The sequence below is a fragment of the Bemisia tabaci genome, chromosome 6, assembly GCF_918797505.1.
Source record: "Bemisia tabaci chromosome 6, PGI_BMITA_v3".
Taxonomy (NCBI): Eukaryota; Metazoa; Arthropoda; class Insecta; order Hemiptera; family Aleyrodidae; genus Bemisia; species Bemisia tabaci.
This window is the reverse complement of record NC_092798.1, coordinates 36759394-36778972: the sequence shown is the minus strand read 5'-3', so window position 1 is coordinate 36778972 and position 19579 is coordinate 36759394. Positions and strand designations below refer to the sequence as shown.

General features: G+C 37.0%; 1 protein-coding gene and 1 long non-coding RNA gene across 6 annotated transcripts in view; one reads left to right on the top strand and one right to left on the bottom strand.

Moving 5' to 3' along the window:
• LOC109036975 (facilitated trehalose transporter Tret1) overlaps window positions 1–19579 on the bottom strand; it is a 25192-nt gene extending 5613 nt beyond the window's left edge. Inside the window, exons 1-6 of one of the 5 annotated variants that reach the window (XM_072301789.1) lie at window positions 18696–19579; window positions 7695–7908; window positions 4275–4370; window positions 3645–3780; window positions 1895–2080; window positions 384–832 (exon numbers count right to left, since the gene is read on the bottom strand). In XM_072301789.1, coding sequence (XP_072157890.1) covers window positions 384–832; window positions 1895–2080; window positions 3645–3780; window positions 4275–4322 — 819 coding nt within the window. In that variant the 5' untranslated portion in view covers window positions 4323–4370; window positions 7695–7908; window positions 18696–19579. Of the gene's footprint in view, window positions 1–383; window positions 833–1894; window positions 2081–3644; window positions 3781–4274; window positions 4371–7694; window positions 7909–18597 lie in introns of those variants that run through there. The other 4 variants (XM_072301788.1, XM_072301787.1, XM_072301790.1 and 1 more) reach the window with 4 other exon arrangements.
• Window positions 9390–14173, top strand: LOC140224837 (uncharacterized). Its single transcript, XR_011900053.1, has 3 exons — window positions 9390–9805; window positions 12907–13023; window positions 13968–14173. It is a non-coding gene; the product is annotated as an uncharacterized lncRNA (long non-coding RNA).

The following is a 19579-nucleotide window of genomic DNA, read 5'->3' as shown; positions in this document are numbered from 1 at the left end:
CGGAGTCCGCGTGGGTACTAGGTCGTTGAAAAGGCTTTTAAGGCACTCTTTCTAGCTACTCATCCAAGTTATAATGCCTTCTGAGATAAAAATGGTCAAGCAATTATTTTTTATTATTAATTATTTTTTCAAAGAAATAAATCTCCTGTCTTAAATGCTGCTGAGAATTTTTATTTATCCTGTATATGAAATTCTGTGAAAATTTGAAAATTATAATGCTCAGTTGATTTTAATTGAAAACGATCGCAGAGAATTGAGACACCGTAATTATTGAGGTATACTTTTCCCCTTCCTGTGTCTATTTATAAGTTTTAGGTCTGTTAATTCACCGCATACAGTTGGTATGAATTCTCTAGAGCATCTCCAAAAGTCGTCTTACAAACCTGGTAAAAAATAATAACGTCGCAGCCGGTTGAGAGCTGTATCACGTGAAAAACAGCAAGAATGACGAAAGGTTTCCAAACTGTCGGCTTCAGAAAGGTTCGCCAGGAGAGCGATTCGGTGCTACTCTCGCGTTGCCTGAGAGTCTCGATCTCCAGATGAACCCCGGCTTGACTTCTTCCAAGCCTCTGGAGATTTTTTACGGCCGCCTCTTCCTTGCCTTGGCGAAAGAGCCATGCTGGAGACTCCGGTACAAACAACTCGGCTATTGCGAACGCGAAGGCGGCCAGACTGAATCCAAGGCAGGCTACAGGCCATGACACGCAGGTGTTGATGACTTCCACCAAGAGAACTCCTGCGGAGAATAGTGCTCTCAGCCAGGCAAGTACGATACTACGCTGCTCTGTTGCGCAGATCTCTGCCAGGTAGACTACTGCACATGCCTCAAAACCTGAAAAAATTGAGAGAGTGAATTAAATTCAAGCATGATTTGCCTTAATATAATAGATTTGGGTCTTATGACTCCTAGTATACGTCACTTTTGGACACATTAAAAATTGGAAGGAAGAATAGGAAAGAGGAATAATAACAGGAAAAAGTAAAAGAAGATAAGAAGAGGAGAAAGCGAGAGAGGGGAGGAGGGAGATAGAGAGAGGATGAGGAAGATGGAAAACAGCCGAAGAAGAAAAGAGGTGAAGGATGAGTGGGCCAAGATAAATGAACAAAAAATGTTTAGTTTTCTCCTATTCAAGCGCCCAAAATCAAACTAATACTCAATTGCATTCGTTTCGTTTCAGTCTTGGCGGGTATTTTGGAAAAAATTTATTTCATAATAAATTATTTTATTATTGAAATGTTTTTGCAAACTCGCCTCTCATTGGCTCAATTTGCCCCCTATTTCGCTATTCATTCCGTTTTATCAATAAAATGTATACTGTAGTTTCCTTTCGTTTGTGTAACAATATTTGGACCGAGTTTATCAGAAAGGAACCAACCCACATTTTTTTAAAAAAATTGAGTTCAGAATGTTTTCGAGTTCCACTAGCCGTATATTTTCTCCTGTCAAAAATTGAAAGTTGAAAAATAGAAATTATTCGTGAAAAGAGGGGTTGAAGTTCTTTTTCTACATTGAGCCTTATGTAGGAATTCAACTTCAAACCTCTTTTTCTCAGTTTCAACATAATGTGGGTTGGTTCCTTTCTGATGAACTCGGTCCATTTAGAGCATTTCAGTCGGTGAAATGTATTTAAGTGGGAAATTTACCGCGTGCTCCTTCAAAGTAGAACAGACCACTCACTTTTGGAGGTCATTGATGTCAATACTTGGTTAAAGAGCCATCACTTTAGGGCTTCTTTGCAAGCGTATGTCTGTGGTAGAAGAGACTGTTGAGTGATGAGTCCCCGAAAGGAATCAAACGTTTTTGGTTCAAACAAAAGGTGCAAACAAAAGGAGACTCTCCTTTTGTTTGCACATTCCCGTCCATTAATATCGAAAATAACATTTTCTTACTAGCCTTCACCGAAAGAGCAAATCATGCGACCTATGTAGAGTTGGGTCACATTTTTAGCGCTGCCAATGACTGCCCACCCGATACCCATGATGAGATAAAAAACCAGGACTCCTTTTTTACGCCCAAAAAAGTCAATAAATGGACCAATCAGAATTGGAGCAATTGGCGCAGCCAAAAGTCCAAGGCTCGCTGTAACATTGAATAAGATATTTTCATGTAAGTAAAAGGAAAGTAAGAGGAAAGCAAAAGCATGCCCCGATGCACAAGTGATTACAGCCAAAATTTAATGATAGAAAGCAAGTATCATAGAAATGTTTTAAGACGACGCTCAGCCTACCAATATTGGGGGTTTTATCACCTTTTTCATTATTATTTTTCAAGATACCCAATAATTAACATCATCTACTTTGGTGAGGGATACTAAACGAATTAATAAAAACAACTAATTGTTAGAGCTGTTGCCTATCACTTTAGGCAAAATAGCGCCAAAACAGTACAGGCAGTAGTGCTGAGGCTGTAGCAGCTACTGTGGCAGTAGTGCTGAGACCTTCAGTCTGTGGGGCTGAACCCTGAAGTTGTAGGGCTCAAAGGACTACTGTCATATTAGCTGGATCCATTTGATCTAAACAGTTAGGGCTCGGCATTAAGTTGTTTTCTCTGTGAAGCAAAGAAAACTAGACAGTCGGACAAAAATATATCAAAGAAATAATAATGAATAAGAATAAATATTTTGATAGAATAGAAATAGTAAAAGACCCTTTAACTCGGATGTAGTGTCAGAAGACGGTACCGGAGTGTTAATTCTCGCGAGTGGATTAGTGTTAACTGGTCGGTTAATCGCGAACCCTTAGTCTAAATTTAGAACTAGTCCGGCATAACTCGTCGTTTCCAGCACGAAGGAACGTAACTCCATTCCAACGTTGCCAAATTGACTCGAATAATTAATTTATTTTACAAAAATGTACGTAAGCAATTTTTATCCGAAATTGGTTGGTTTTTTGCCTGGAATCTAGAGAGAAATCAGGGAAATTTTCAGTCAGAAATGCCCAAGATTCTCTTGATTAATAGGCAATTTGCGAAGGGAAATTTGGCAACATTGAAATGGAGTTACGTCCTTTCGTCCAGGAAGCGACGAACTTTACCTCAGAGGATCCTGCCAGACTCCTCGGAGTTTGCGAGGGGGGTGCCTCGTAAAATAATCCCTATTAATTTATTTATTTTTATTAGTTTTGCTACTCTTTCACACCTTCTGCGTGGTCTCCATTCAGGGTCAGAAGACAAACAGTAACACAAGCTCATGTTGATACCCTCCTCCCCCCCCCCCCAAAAAAAAAAAAAAAACTTGAAACTTAACTTACATTACAAGGGGTGTTACAGCTTGAGGGAGGGTTGAGACACGCGTCAAGTAAGCTAAAACAGAGTAATTATATCCTATGCCTTTCACGAAATGCTTTAAAAGTACCCCTCTGGTTTTAATTAATAAAATTTTCAACAACAAAAAAAAAATCACAGAAAAATTTGCATACTACACCTTTTATTCCACACAATATTGATACTTGTATTGAAATGATGTTTACCCGCAATGATGCCAAGAAGTGTAAAAATATAGAACGGGTGGTAGTGTTTAAATTCCATATTTTCTGTACTCTGCAGAGCTTACATCAAATAAATATGCTCGTATTGCTCGTTGATATCACTTTCTACAAAAAATATATCATATACCATCGTTATCTGAGAGAAATGTGTAACATACCTACCCAAGATTCTTGGTCTTGAGAGATAGGGATCAAGGAGTCCTTTTTTGTCAGCTGAGATAACAGAAGATTTGACGCTCCGTTGTTCATACCCGCAAAAGCTAAAAGAAACAACGCTGTGATTCCGGCGACAACCTAACAGCGAAAAAAACCATATTTAGAGGAAATTGTGATAAATTTCTCCTAAAACAGCAAACAATTGTTTTCGTCGTCTTAAAAGTAATGCATGCAATAATAAATTTAGATACAATCGACGAATACAATAATTGCAACGAAAATTTTAAATAATGTTGTCTATAGTTTCAGTCTTCACGTAAGTACTTCCGCTAACATTTTATGTGTAGAACAATTTCTATTAAGACACGTCCGGTTTGTCTTACGGAAATTTTAGGGATTTAATAAAGACACGGTTACATTAAGAATTCAATTCAAGTGGCACCATTTTAAGGAACTCTTGTTTAGTCAATATAGCAATCATTATCCTCCCTTTTTCCTCCTAGTATTTTCAGTATGATGAATCTGACTGCTCTGTTTTTGGTAAAATCTGATGACATCGTGAAGATCAATCCTTTTGTAAAAAAAGGAAAAAAAAAAAAAAAAAAAAAAAAAAAAAAGCAAGGAATACTTACTGTTCGAAGCCAACAGCTCCAAGTAATAATTTCAGGTTCACCAGCCATATCGTCATTGGTTTTTAAAGGTGCAGCTTGTACTCGTAATTTTCTATTCTGAAAATTTTAAGTCATAGAAAACTGAAAGCTGTCAAAATCTTACCGGCATCTACCCAATTACTTTTTAGAATGATTATTGGGTTATAGGACATTTTGTCATGGATTTTTTGTCCAAGCACTTGTTTTTTCTGGTAGTTTAAGTCCACACGTTTTTTCGGCAGGGGAGTTTTGGTCCACTTACCAATTATTGAGACCCAAAGTTAATTGGTCAGCATGGAAATACAAAACATATTTTCTCACGACGTTTTTGGATGAAATGTATAATGTCTTAGAAGAATGAGGGTTTGTTCGTTTTTTGTTTGTTTGGTTAGCCAAATGGAAACAAATATATAATTGAGAATTTTGGCGTCAATCCCATGAGGGAAAATTCACTAAAACTCTCTACACCCCTTTGGTGCAACAGGACTTAATTATCTTTCAAGCAAATCCCATCTTCTTATACCTGAACCGGATGAACCTTTTGACTTTCCTCAGCTGAAGGCTCTCAGATATTTTCTGTGTACGTATGATATCCCCCTACAATCTCGTATGATACTGTGCAACACCTATGTCGCGAAATACTAGCTTGAAACGCCGTAGCACTCCGCGGCGCGGCGGGCGACCAGCGTGACACGCGCATAGGCGCCTACAAACCTAACAGGGATACTTCACGCATTGCGCAACGCGTGAAGTATCCCGTTAGGTTTGTAGGCGCCAGTAAGCATTTTGCTCTGTGTTAGGCTCTAATATTTAAACTTGCGGAGTCAGCATTTTCAACTCATGATTTTGAAATGTTTGCACGCTCTGCACGGATTATTCTCATTTAAATTGATGAAAAAAAAAAATATATGTATTAAAGGAAAGTGTAACGTTTGTTTTGAAAAAATTAAGGTGGATCCTTGCGTCTATTTTAATGATTTCTAAGGCTTTTTTAAATTTTCTTTTATATTTTTTGCTTTTACTGTGCTGCAGCGTGGTGTTTTTGGAACCAAACGCTCAAAATTGGACGTTTTGACAGTAAAAGATCGATGTAAAAGTGGGATTAAACCAAAGATTGCGTCCTCCTTGGTTTTTTCTCTCTCTTCTTCATTTTTGTACAGTTCCTTTCAACACAAGTACGACTCATTGAGATTAATATCGATGCCATTACTTGGAAAAGGTTTTAAAAATATTTGCCACGTTTTAAAAATATATTTTTTTCATTTAAAAAGAGGTATATGTATACACGGTATATTTTAAATCGACAATAAAACCAAATATCCACCAATGAAAATTTGAAAGATGAATCAAAAGAAGAAAGTAACATTTCATTTAAGAAATGAGTTACCATAACAACACCTTCTTCTCTCTTATTTACGCGTGGACGTAAATTGCTGGACTAAACAGGTGCCCGGACAAAAAATCGTTGACGGAATGTCCTGAAACCGATTATTGTATCTTTTTGAACAAATTATTCTACTTTTAAAAGCATCATGATTCTTGACTTGCCTGTGTTTACCCCGTGGCCGTAACATGAAAATGCTCGGTCATTAAACTTGATGGTTAGCACAGACTTTGCTGACTGTTTACATAACTCATGGCCATTTTGATGAACTAATCATTAAAACATTGTTAATTGATCCTCGGATTTAGGATTTGGGTTAGAGTTAGCTGGAGACTCCTTTAGGAGGAAAACAAAATTTCGAAGACGCACGTCTGTTTTTTCATCCGGTCTATGAGGAAACATTTAAATCGACGAAGAGGCACATTCTCAACATGATTAATAGCAATAAAATGAAAAAAACAAATCATTTTAACTGAATGAATCATATTTTTATTGCGAGAGGAGATTGATCGTTACGTTTGCCTGATTCTTGCAATAACTTTTTTACGTATAAATCATATAATAAGGGATGATGGTTCAAGAGGAAGAGGTTGCAAAGGTCATAAAGCAATATGGGCTCCAGAATAATGACAGGTGTTTAATAATACTTTAGCTTTGAGAGAAAAAAAACCATTTGAATCCATCTCGAAAGTAATCAAGCGGTCTAGTAGTCAAGTCAAGGTCTTGCAAGTAGTCTAGTTATTCAATCGGCTCACGTCACAATAATCGTAACGAAAGGTATTTGGACCGCGTTCAACGGAAAGGAACCGAGTCACATCAGATATTGCCAGCTTTTGCTGGACAATTTAATTTATTACAAGAGAACGTTGATTCCTTTGAAAGTTTTAAGGAATTTGCTTCGCACTGTGCAGAAAATTCAATGTTTGCACAAAAATCCGCATAACCGTTTTCATGAATGCATTTTTCCCGATTAAGTAATGGATATAGCTGATACAGTTAGGTTCTATTCTGCCTATACCGCAAAGAAATCTCACAGTACAAAGTTGCTGTGAAGTATTCGTAATGACGGGTTACCTTAATTGCTTCGTTTTGAAGCAATATACAGAGCAATCAACCTGCCTTAGTTTTCCGATTAGGTATTTTTTTTGTTTTGCGGACGCGTTTCCTCTTTTATTGCGATTTTATTCATTTATTCAGGTATGCGCATGTCGTGTATCCATGGTATTGACTTCAGTTGTGACATGACTTCGGTGACGAATCTCGTAAGCTCATACTCAATTAGTTACGTATGGATGGTGAAACAAAAAGAAAAAAAAAACAACATTCAAGACCTGCGTCACTCGTGATACGCCGTCATTTTTTGGTGTATGGTTGGTACTGCGGTGAATGTGGTGTGTCTAAGTATACAAATAGCTTTTATTATTAGTATATAAGAGATTGAGCATGTTTGCCTTTGACTTTCAAATTGCCAGATTTTTTAATTGTATGGTTTGAAATGTATAACCGAGAATCCAAACGGTGAAATTACCAGACCACGTATCTCGGTTTGCGACGTCGTAGACTTCCTGTCATACTTTATTTTTTACATGGAAAACCACTCAGCGTCAATTATTGAAAACTTCCATTTTTCTTCTTACTCTTGTGAAGAAAACTCTGTGAGAACTTCAAGAAACGAAATCATTTTGTTCCTTATCAAAAAATTAAATGGGAGCAGAGACTTTTAAACGCCACAAACGAGATACGTGGTTTGTTAGTTTCACCGTCGATTTGTTATTTTAGTACTGATAACATGAAATCAACAAAAAAATCAACTTTTGACACATAAAAGTTATTTATTCATTGATTTTGAAATAATTTGGGTCAATAACATTACATTATGCCACAATCCGAGCGGTCAGCAATTTGTCACATGTGTATGAAACGATGGATAGAGTAAAAGATCAAGCGAAAATCCATTGAGATTCCACAAGCTGTTGCTCGGGAATTTAATTCGCCTGGAGGCATTTTTCATCTCTTACCTAAAGTGAGATGGACGGAAGAATCAAAAATTGACGAGTAACCCCAGCCAAATACTCCTTTTCCACCAGGCATTCGATATTATAACTAGAAATTCACAAGTATACCTGAAAAATCTGTTCATGTTCGTTTAATGAAGGTCAATTATTCACCCTTCGATGTCTTTTTTCGATATCGTTCCTTCCGAGGATTACTTTATACATCCGTGAAAGAAATCTGCAAGTAAAATAATAATTTTACAGTTAATTTTAGATATATATGAAAATTTTCTGGAAAAAACCACAGGGACAGGCAAAGGTTGTCATAATTGTAATATTGTCACGCTTTACGACCGGCAGATATTAAATAGCCGATAAAGTTGGCAAGAATCGCTCAAAAATATCTAGTCATCGTTATTAGCAAAGAGAAGTATCGAACCCTGGAAGCTGTATCCCGATTAAAACCGCGTGTGTTGAAAGCTGCACAAGTCAAGAAAAACACAATTGAATTTCCTGCGAAATGCTTCGCGTAGGTTTTCTTAAATATCGATGGCTAAATGAGAGCCGTGCGTATCAGTAGCGTGGCGTGAATTGCGATGTATCGATTGTTCTGCCATTTAAACCTATGGTAAAGAATCGATTATCGAGGTGTTCGCTGCGAACACCCTGTCTTTCGATCCTTTTTCATAGGTTTAAATGGCAGATTAATTGCAGATGAATCGCAATCCACGCCACGCCACTGCACAGTGCGGCATCCCATGGACAAAAATCGAAAATTGACTTGCTAAATTTCCAAATATTGTTATGATATTCGTGATCAGAACAACATTTCTGACACGAGGGTATACTTGTTTTCTTTATTTTCTTCCAAAAACACATTTAAATATGAGTTTGAAGTGGAGGTTAATTCGACCGAGAGGGAGCTGTCCCATAAGAAATACACAGCATCTTGGTTGTCAACTTTAGATAAACTTTTCTCGATAACTAGGGATAACCCTCTGGGTGGTTAGCATTTTCTCATTCTAAGTAGGCCCAACTTCAATCCTGCCAAAGAACTTTTGCGACTTTTTGCGACTATCGGAGATATTTGCATTTAAAAATTGGTTGAAATCAGGTTATTTGCGAAATGTCATTCCCGGGCAGTCGAGGGTGTTTCCGGTTTCGCAGTTTGCCCATATCCAGTTCTGTGTTTGTGAACTTCATTCGTGGTACTAGTCATGTCGGACAAAGATAATCAAGGTATGTATTAATTATTTACCGCATTACTGAAATCTTTTCATTTGTTTAATTTACTTACATTCTGAGCATTATAGGTGCTAAAGTTGTAAAATGTAATAAATAGACGGAAGAGTGGTCCAGGTTCATGAAATTCAAGGATTTAAAAAAGGTTAAAGGTACCCATGAAGTTTACCAAGACCACTCCTTTACTCCTTTGGGATTGGATCTAAACTTAAATTATTCTGCCAAAAACCTCAAGAAGAACATCCCTTCATCATGATTCCTTTTTGTAAAAACCGCGTCAGTTTGAAATTAGGCGATGCGGTAAGTACATACGTTTCGACGGTGAAACTACCAAACCACGTATCTCGTTTGCGGTGTTTAAAAATGTACGCTCACATTTTATTTTTTTGAAGTCGACCAAATCAAATCATTCCTTGAAATTTTCACAGAATTTTCTCCGCACAAAGAGGAAAAATCACAGAAATTTTCAAGACTAGACGTTAAGTAATTTTTCATTTAAAAAATAAAGTATGACAGGAAGTCTGCGACGTCGCAAACCGAGATACGTGGTTTGGTAGTTTCACCGTCGGTTTGCTGCGGCGCGCGCCACCACCGATTTTCAAGGACATTGGTCGTTATCACGAGTTGTTTGTCAACAATACAGTAGTTTTTATCTTTTTAACTAAGATTATCAATTTCTTTACAATCGAAAAGTGTGTACATTACTATCATTGAAGTCATTTAGTTCACCAGAGAGTAAGTTCAGTGATACGATTCCGTCGAGTTTGTTTTTCACAAGAGTTCCAAGGGCCCTCTCAAGCAAATAACTAAAGCACCTACCTCGCTCATGTTATGCATTGACAATTTTACTAAAGGATAATTGAAGCACTGGTCTAACTTGTTTCACAACAAAGGTAAGTGAAATGTTCATTTCTATGCATCTCAGTGAAAATCGCAGTCAACCCTCCGTTACTCACAGAAGTCCTAATAGCGATGTACCTAGTGGCTATTTTGAATAGGCGGTACCATTTTTCTGTGCTCTCTTCGCTCCATAAATATGAAGGAGTTAGACATTCAGTCCCTGCTGTGTACCCAGCAAAAATAGCTGCCCAGCAAAAGTAGTTGTGGGCCACAACTACTTTTGCTGGGGCTATGTTTGTGTCTGCGAATTATGGTGCTGTAGCATTTAATCTTTGGGGACCGGTTGATAGAAATACGTCCAATTACAGTGATGCGTAATAGGGGAAAGATGACCTCTGTTCACTGGGAAAACCTCGTAGACAAATAACAAGATTTTAGTTCCAAGATGCCAGTCATTGTCCCTCAATCATTTGTTTTCCGCACGTAACAATGAAGTGAGCAACCCATCGAGAAATGTGATAGAATGTTCTTAAAGTCAGAAGTGAGTAGCCTGATAAGTAAAAATGCTCTTCAGTGTCCCTCAGGAATAACTGTAGAATGCTGCAGAAAGACCACAGAATGCCGAAATCACATTACGTAGCGCTGCCTAAATGTTGTAGAACCGATGAAAATCCATGAAATTCATTCAGATTCGAAGCAAATGTGAATTCAATTCAAGCACTTCTGTACTGAACCAGCTTTTATTTTTTATTTATTCCTCGCGCACCTACACTGACGCGCAGGAGACTTAAATATTTTACATAATTTTAGCATCGGTGGCAAGTATTCTCCTTACACAAAATGGTCCACATTCAACAGCAACGCACCAAGTGTTTTGGAGAACAAAGGGCCTGTTGTTGTAGGGTTTCCCTTATATTTCCTTTGGAGAACCGTTTGCATTTCAAAATTCTAATTTTAATCAACTGCAGGCAGGGGCGGACTGGCCCTAAATTAAGTATGGGGCGGGCCCCTAGGGGGTCTGGGGGGGTCCCCCAGTAGAAGGGGGGTCCGGGGCACTCCCCCGGAAAATGTTGAAAATTAGGCCCTTTTAGAATGAATTTTACGCTATTTTAGACCCTACTCTTTAATATTATTTTTGAAACATTATCCAAAAAGAGACCAGAAATGCAAAACTTAGTATATTTTCTTAAACTGGATGAAAAAATGAGAATCCGTTGTATACTTGGAATTCAACTTTTATTTTCCTCTTCCAACGAAAAATTGTGCCAAAGCTAAATTAGTATACAGAAGATACATAGAATCAAGTAGAATAGTAATAGTGACAGTCTAAAAAGAACACATTCTGAAAAACACAGTTCGGATTTTTTTGTTCGTTTGTTTTTTTAAATGTACTTTTTAGCCGCCAAAATTGACAACTGTCTTAATTTTTTTTGAACGTTTTATTGGATCCTTTCTTCGCTCTGCTCATAGAAAAATCAGTGCCGTTTACTAGTTAAATGACGCGTAATGAATGAATAAATCGATGGTTAAATTCTGAAAACACGTAACTCGGAATCCGCATCATGAACCCTGAGACTCGTAAGGATGCTCATGTTTTGCGTGTATCCTTATGAGTCTCAGGGTTCATGAGTTAATGATGCGGATTCCGAGATACGTGTTTTCAGAATTTAGCCTTTGAAATAAAAATAAAAATGAAAATAAAAATACGAACAAAAAATTGACAAAAATCTGACACTTTGAAAATTATTGTGTTAATTAAACTGGAAATAGAAACACAGTTTTACGCCATTAACAGCCTTTTTAACTCTGTTGAGGTTGCCGCGATCAAGTTGATTATTATCTCGTGATCAATAGATTTGGTCAAATCTCTTTCTACGTACAATAACATCAAGTAAGTCAGTAGTTCTTGCCCAATTTGCGATCGAATCCGCGTTTTAATAAGTTTTAGTTTCGAAAATACTCGCTCACAGGTAACTTGGGTGCATGGTAAGGTTTTACTCTTTTTTGCCGTAAGACCTTTTTTTTCCTTGTTAATTTAAAAAACTGACCAAAATAGGGGGGAGGGGCGAGGCTTGTGTTACGTATTTATTTATTTTTTTTGAGGGGGGGGGATGGTTCGAGCTTGCGTTACGCGTTACGGAGGGGGGATGGGGGTAAAAAAATCGGAAAAACTGCGTTACGTATTATATGGACAGCCCCCATTATGGATTTCGCTAAAGGGGGGAAAAATCGCCGAAGGCCCCTACGAAATCCCTTGAGGAAGGTAGGAAAGGTTCCCTACTAGGGGCCTCCAAAGTTCAAAATTGCATAGAAATGCGCCCTCGAGGCCTCTCTGAATCAGTACCAAAGGGCCCCCGGCAAAAAGGACCCTTTTGTCGAATCGGCGATAAAGAGCCCGGTGCCTTGAAGGTCCTTAGAGGCGGTATAAAACCGCATCAAGGCCTCTTCAAATCGGCAATAAATGGTCCCTTGGAAACGGCAAAAAAGGACTCCTTCGAATCAGATAAAGGGGCTCTTTTAAGGTCCTTAGAAGCGGCAAAAAAAGGCTCCATCGAGTCTTCTTCGAATCGGCAATAAATGAGTCCTTCAGGGCTCTTCCGAAATGACAAAAAAGGACCCCTTTGGACTTATTCGAATCAGAAAAAAGGGCTCTCAAAATGCAACGCCCTTAGATACGGCATAAAAAAGCTCCTTCAGGGCGCTCTCCGAATCGGCCATAAAGTGTCCTGTCCTCTCAGGAGTCTCGGGGCCCTTTCTCGAGGACGAACCGAAAAAGCCCTCGGGCGCTTCTTCGAAACGGCGAAATACGGCCCTTCAAATCGGCCAAAAGGGGCCCCTCCGGGGCCCCTTTTGGCCGATGAAAGTGGGGCGATCGCCCCATCGCCACCCCGGCCAGTCCGTCCCTGACTGCAGGGGCTTTGTTTATTTAGTTTGGACCAAGAAAGCCCAATATACTGAAATTATCTTCATTTTTTTACTACACAATAACTTAGTTTACCTTTCCTAAATGCAAAAAGAGTCAAATCAATTCAGAGAAAAGAACCAAGTCCGCAGTTTGTTGTTAAACGCAGTCTAAACATAAATACTAAGTACAAGAGGGTGATTTTTAATCAATTCTAGGCTTTAATAGCACATGTTCATTGACTTATTTCAGGTACTGTTGTCTTCACAATGGAGTAAGGTTTGATTGCCTGGAGCTTAGAATTGATTCGCAATGGAAATTATTCCTTGAGAAATATTTCAATCCGTGAAATTTCCCCGACAATAGTAGGTATGGTGGAATGTTTCTAGAATTATGTATCTCAATGCGCTTCGGGAAATCCAAAAGCTCCTAGTTGGAAAGTTATGAACTGATAATACTGTTAAAATATAAAGTTTTCTTAAATCTTCCCAGTGTTTGATTAAGTAATAGTTACAGAAAAATATTAAGAGAATGAAAACTTTGTATAATCTTCTATTGATTACACTCAATGTTTAAGTACTTGGTACGGTCAATCACGCTTTGATTTTTGTAAGGCCTTTTAGAGCATTACATATTGTTGAGATAAAGGTGAAATTTTTGACCAGGAGGATGGCTGAATCAACAACTTATCATTTGTATTAGTAACAGATATTCATTTTTCTCTCCCTTTGATTTCTTTCCATCCGAGCATTTTATTTTTAATTTAATTTTTGGACGCTTCAGCTTTTCTGCATCTTTAATTTTCTTTTTAAATGAATTAAATATTGGTACACACCTACTTACCAGAAAAAATTCCGCTTTTTATAAAGAAAAGGCTTAGCAGCTGTCAATTTTCTAGAACATTTGACTTACTTATTTTTTTTAGTCCTTCATCTTACCATTAGACTTACCTCCCGTTAGTTTGTCAGAAAGGAGCCAAAGTACATTAACTTTGACTAGAGAAGAGGAGTTTAGAGGATGTATTCCTTTGTGTGGAGTGCTGATCGAAGGAAAATATTCTTTTGAAGAAGCCAGACTTTCAAAATTGAAAACAATAAATTTTTAAGTAAAATTTTTGTATTATCGGACTTTCAATTTTGGTGGGAGAAACAGTTGCCTGATAGCTAACTTACTACTGAAAACTGGAAAACTGAAAGCTTATTTCAATTCAATTTAATTTTATTTTAAATATCCTTTTGAAAAGAAAGAACCCATGAACTTTTTTGATTTCAATGAATTCAAGTGTGTTTAAGATTTCTTTTCTCTGATTTTAGGTGCCTCTTTACTGATTAAACTGTGCTACCTACCTAGACAATACTCCCTGGAAATCTTTGAAATTTGGCAACCATGCTGGCAAATGGCTGATCTGATTGCACTTCAAAATTTATTTTAGTGAAAATCAAACCTTAATTTTCATTTTTAAGATACCTCAAAACGTCATTTCTAGATCTTTTTCTGTACAATTTTTTATTTGGGTTTCTCCCTTAAATTGTCCGAGCACATAGTTTCCCTTAAAAATAAATGTATGTCTAGATTAAGAATCCTACAATTTTTATCACATACCTCGTGGGGCGCTGATAAATTCACTATGCTCAATCTTTATCGATCTCTGATTAGATCAAAATTAGATTATGCCTGTTTTATATATGGGACTGCCAGCCCCTCTACCCTCAAAACTTTAGATGCCATTCATAATACAGGTATTCGAATTTCAACAGGTGCTTTTAAGTCAAGTCCATCATCTAGTCTATGTATAGAAGCTCGTGAGCCTCCCCTTTATTATAGAAGACAATTACTGCTCGCAAAACACCTCGCTAAGATGAAATCGTTTAATACATTTCCTGAAACCTTCAAAGAATTACTTACATTCAAAAACCAATTGTATCTTTCTGTTTTCAGGTTTACTAATTTTAATGATGTGTTAAAATTTAAAAAACCTATTTTCCCTTTTTGGCAGACATTACCTACGGAAAATGTTTTAAATGTTCCGGTTATTGCAAAAGCTAATTTATCTCAAGCTGAAATGAGACAGAACTTTTTCTCAGTCATTGATTCTCATGCTGAGCATAAGCCATTCTATACAGATGGATCTAAAACTGTTAATTCTACTGCATGTGCTTTCAGTTGCGATCTGAACGAAATATACTCTTTTAAATTATCACCAGTCACATCTATTTTTACAGCTGAGGCTCTAGCTATCTCCAAAGCCTTAAATTATGTCCATAATACAGATTGTAAACAATCAATTATTTGTTCAGATTCATATAGTGTATTAAGTGCTTTAGGTAACCCCAATAATCCTCACCCAATCCTTACCCAGATCCAGAATCTAGTCTTCACCCTTATATCTAAAAATTTCTCTATCCTGTTTTGTTGGTGCCCAGGACACGTTAATATTCCGGGTAATGTTCGAGTAGATTCTGCAGCTAGGGAGTCTAGCCTTTCAATTGGCCCCTTCTCGAAGGGATCGGTTACCTCTAAAGATCTGTTTCTAGATATAAAAGGAAAAATTCTCCACCATTGGGTTACTGAGTGGCAGCATTTCACCAATGCTAAATGCCCCCCTGCATTGCCTACTTCACCTTCATCCGAAAACTTTCATTTGACTCGACTTCAACAAGTAGTCCAAACTAGACTGAGAATTGGTCACACAAATTTTTCCCATAGCTATTTGATGACCCAATCAAACCGTCCTGCTTGCACTTCTTGTCCAAATTCCCCCTTAACGGTAGATCACGTTCTTATAAGTTGCCCACTTTATAAAGATATCCGAAAACGTTTTTTTCCCTACCCCTTACCCTCTCTTAATAATTTACTTCTGAATACTCATCCTGTGAAACTTTTTGAATTTATGCGCTCCACTAATCTCAAAATTTAACTTTTCCCTTCAACCCTTTTGTATTATTACTGATATTTCCATGTAAATTTATTATTGTTACTGCCCTCTTTAGAGGTGTAAATGGCCTTAGATGCTAAAGCACCGCTTTAAAATAAAATTATTTTACTTTTTTCATATCCAGGCACAGTAGTAACAATCACAAAGTCTCGACTTTTTTATGCATGGCTCGAAGAATATTTACGGCTGCATAGCCGTAAATATGGCAAATTAGATGCAAATTAGAATTTACTTTTTTGTATAATTTATATTTGGGTTTCTTTGTTCTATGCAGAGTGTCTGACTCTGATGTGCTGATGAAGTTTTATCGAACCAACAATGAATGCTTGTTTTTTTAAAAATTATTTTTATTTCTGATTATTTAACTATTCCCATAAAATCATCTTTTTACATTGAGCTTTATATCTTTTTATTCCTATTTATCCCAACTAGGATACCTTTAATTTCTACCTACTGAATGAACTGAAGTTTTAAAAATGAGAACTTTGTCATCAGTGGAGTAGACCGCATGCTTTCAGTAAAAATTATTGCTTATGACTTGGCTTCTTATGAAAAAATAAATTTTCTAATAAAATGTAATTTTTGCTTCAGTGGAAGAACTCTATTTTTAGGAATTTAGACTGTGAATTGTACTTTCTAAGTCACATGTATTCTGTAATTTTATCCAGTGCCACTGAAACTAACAGGTATTCCTACAGTAATAATCAATAATCATAACAAATTATGAAATTATGAAAGAAATTCCTAACCATTTACAGTGCACAGGCCTGATTCTTTAAAAAAATGAAAAATAAAATTGCAAAAGCATAAACAGCTAAGTTAAATTAATAACAGTTAAAAAAAAAGAGATAAATTTATTTCTTTACAGGGTGATCCAGACCACATGCACTTGGTACCTATATGGCTGCAACTGTGCATGCTGGAGAGAGTGGTCGGATTACCCTTTGTAAGTGCAAAAGTGAAGGCAGTAAGCTGTATTTTTTGAATTTTTGGAGAGGAATAGTGTCAAAAATTCCATTTAGAATGTTCATGAGAATATCATGATAACATGTGCAATGGATACCTAAAGTGCAGAAGCCCTTAAGTATCTCTGTTGTGATATTTTAAATTTTCTGCTTCCAATATTTTTATTCTCGTTACAAAAAAATCATTTCATGAATTTTTCTAAAATAGTCAAGGAGCTCGAACAGAACTTTGAAAAATAGCAAAAATTTAATGGAGTTTTCTCTTGAAAAAATAACCTATGATCAGGTTTGTATAATTAGAGGTATGCACTTTAAAACTTTAGGTATTGACCTTCATTGCCATTGTTTAAAGATATTTCCACAGTAAAGGAGGAAATAGTACTTAAAAGTCTTCACTTTTTTCATATCTTTATCTCAATTTTTTCTAAAGTCCTACATGAAAATCAGAAATACATGTTTTCATGTTTTCAATACGCTGAGTAGGTCACTTTAGGTCTGAGAACCCGCAATAGGAAATAAAATTAAAAGTACAGAATATTTAAGAGGTTTCTTATCAATTTTTATTATTCTTTTTTGGGAGGGAGGGAAGGAGGGAGATGACCGTAGTAGGCAAACTCCTTAGAACAGGAAAATCGTCGCAAAAATACAAAAATAGCTAGTTTTCCGAGGAAAATCGACTTTTCCGGGAAAATGGTGGGTGATACTAAAAATCTGAGATCATATTTGGATTCATCAGCTTAAAAGACACAAGGACGGATGTATCACACATATCGGAAACATTTTTAAAACACTTTGAGTCCGGAAAAGCTCTATCCCAAATTTAGGCACTGAAAAATCGGCTTACCGACAAACTGGAGGAAGATGGGAAAAACCGAGGCCATATTCGGATTTAGCAGCTTTTAATACATAGGAGTCACTCTTAATAATCACTCTCACTCACTCAGAAAAATTTATAAAAATAAATTGCATGCATGACAAATGTATACGTTAAATTTACTCATTTTCCCGGGAAAAAGTCGCTTTTCCGGAAAACTCAGAGATGATGGGGAAAAATGAGGCCATTTGCGGACTTACCGGCGCAAAATACAAGCGAAAAATCGTATATCGTATCTGAAATTTTTTTTACCTACGTTCTGCAGGGGGTAACAGTCGCAAAAACACAAAAAATTGCCATTGTTCCGGGTAAAATTGGCTTTTCCGGGTAAAATCGAGTTTTCCGGAAAATTGGAGGGTGATTGAAAGAAACGGACATCATATTCGGATTCAGCGCCTCAAAATACATAAAATTCACCTTACCTTGTCCGGGAGAAATTTGTTTTCATTTTTGTGCCTGAACAGTGAAATTGAATGTCATGTCATAACTCCTAATTACGTGTATTCAGCTCATAACCACTTATGACCTATTGTACCAGCTCTCGGATGCTGGAGAAGTCAAAATCCGTTTAAACAAAAGTCTGGGGGGGCTAAATTGATCATTTCATGCCGTTTATGGTTCCATAGGTCCATTTTGACGGTGCCCTTGATTTTTGTCCACGCCGCTTATGGCAGTGCCGCACTGTGCACTGGTGCGTATCTCAATTGAAACGTTTAAAAATCTCCAACCATGATTTATTTCCTCAAGAAAAACTGATTCGGACGCTTCCTTGCAATTTGACGTGATTTTTATTCAGGTTGAGCGTAGAAAAGTAACAGACATTTTCTTTAAAAACTGTTGGTTAGTTTCTCCTTAAAAAAATGTAACCTGGACAGAGATATGCAACGCCGCATTCTGAGCCGGCTTCACCCATGCCATCGATTTGCTTAAACCGCAGGCGAAAACGTAAATATACGATGCAGAACCGCGACACCCATAGTTGATCTCATTTCACTACATCCTTCCAGCCTAACTGAAATCTGCCTTTACAATTTTCACATTCTTCCTCATTTTTCTCAAGCAAATGAGTCATAATTAAATCTATCATTTGAACATCACTACTTTCGTGCAATTGTAGGTTTCATTATCGAACACATTTTTGAAGATAAAAAGAAGCCTCGAACACTCACCTATCTTAGAATTGAGAATTTCAAGGAGATTTTCTGTACTATTGCAAACCAATGGTGTGCTTCATGAACACAAAGTCACAGCCGGAATACATACTCACATTAAAACTTTCATCTGGCAAAGGAGACGGTGAGATAAGACACATCGGTGGCAAGTAAACTAGTGGGCCTATATGATGGAGCCCCATTGATAAGAGCAGCTCTCATTAAATGCTTATCGTTTAGGTGTACACATTGTTGCGTGCATTTCTTAGTTTTTTCCACGTTTCAAAGAATAATTTCTTCAAGGGGATAAAATATGAGGAAAAAAATTCGATTGCATTAAATTATTCCGAAGAACTTCCTTCCAGCGAACATCGAAGTTGTGTTTTCGCTATAGGTCTATTCGCTATAGGTCACTGTGATAGGTCTATTCTTTAAAAAGCAGATCACCACAGAACTGAACAGTGCGAAATGCAAACTGACCTAAGTCTGACAATGAGTTTTACACGGGAGAAGGTGACATCAGCCGCGAAAATACATTCCACGTGGAGGTCCTCAATTAACATGATGTTGACTCCGTTAAAAATTGTATAATTCAGCAATTGATTCCATGATGCGCTGATGATATGCTGACACTTACGATCGCACACATTTTTATATTTTGTTCAAATACATAAATTTAGGAATGTACCAAACTTTCAAGCTAATTAAGAGACTTCATTTGTCTTTTTGCTAGACCATGAGAATATATAATTCAAACATTTCGATACGTTTCTCTCTCCTTTCTTTTACTCTCACAATGTTTCATGTATTTAAAAGATTTTCCCTGAATCCTAGCTTGCATAGATCCCTTCTAGCAGGTGCAATTCTTCTCTATCAAAGGAAAATCTCTACGAAATTTGAGGGAAAAATTGTTTTACACCTGAGGAAGGTCAAGACTAGCTGTAAATCACCTATATAATTCTTATTGCAAGGCAGGCTTCATTATATCATAATTATATTC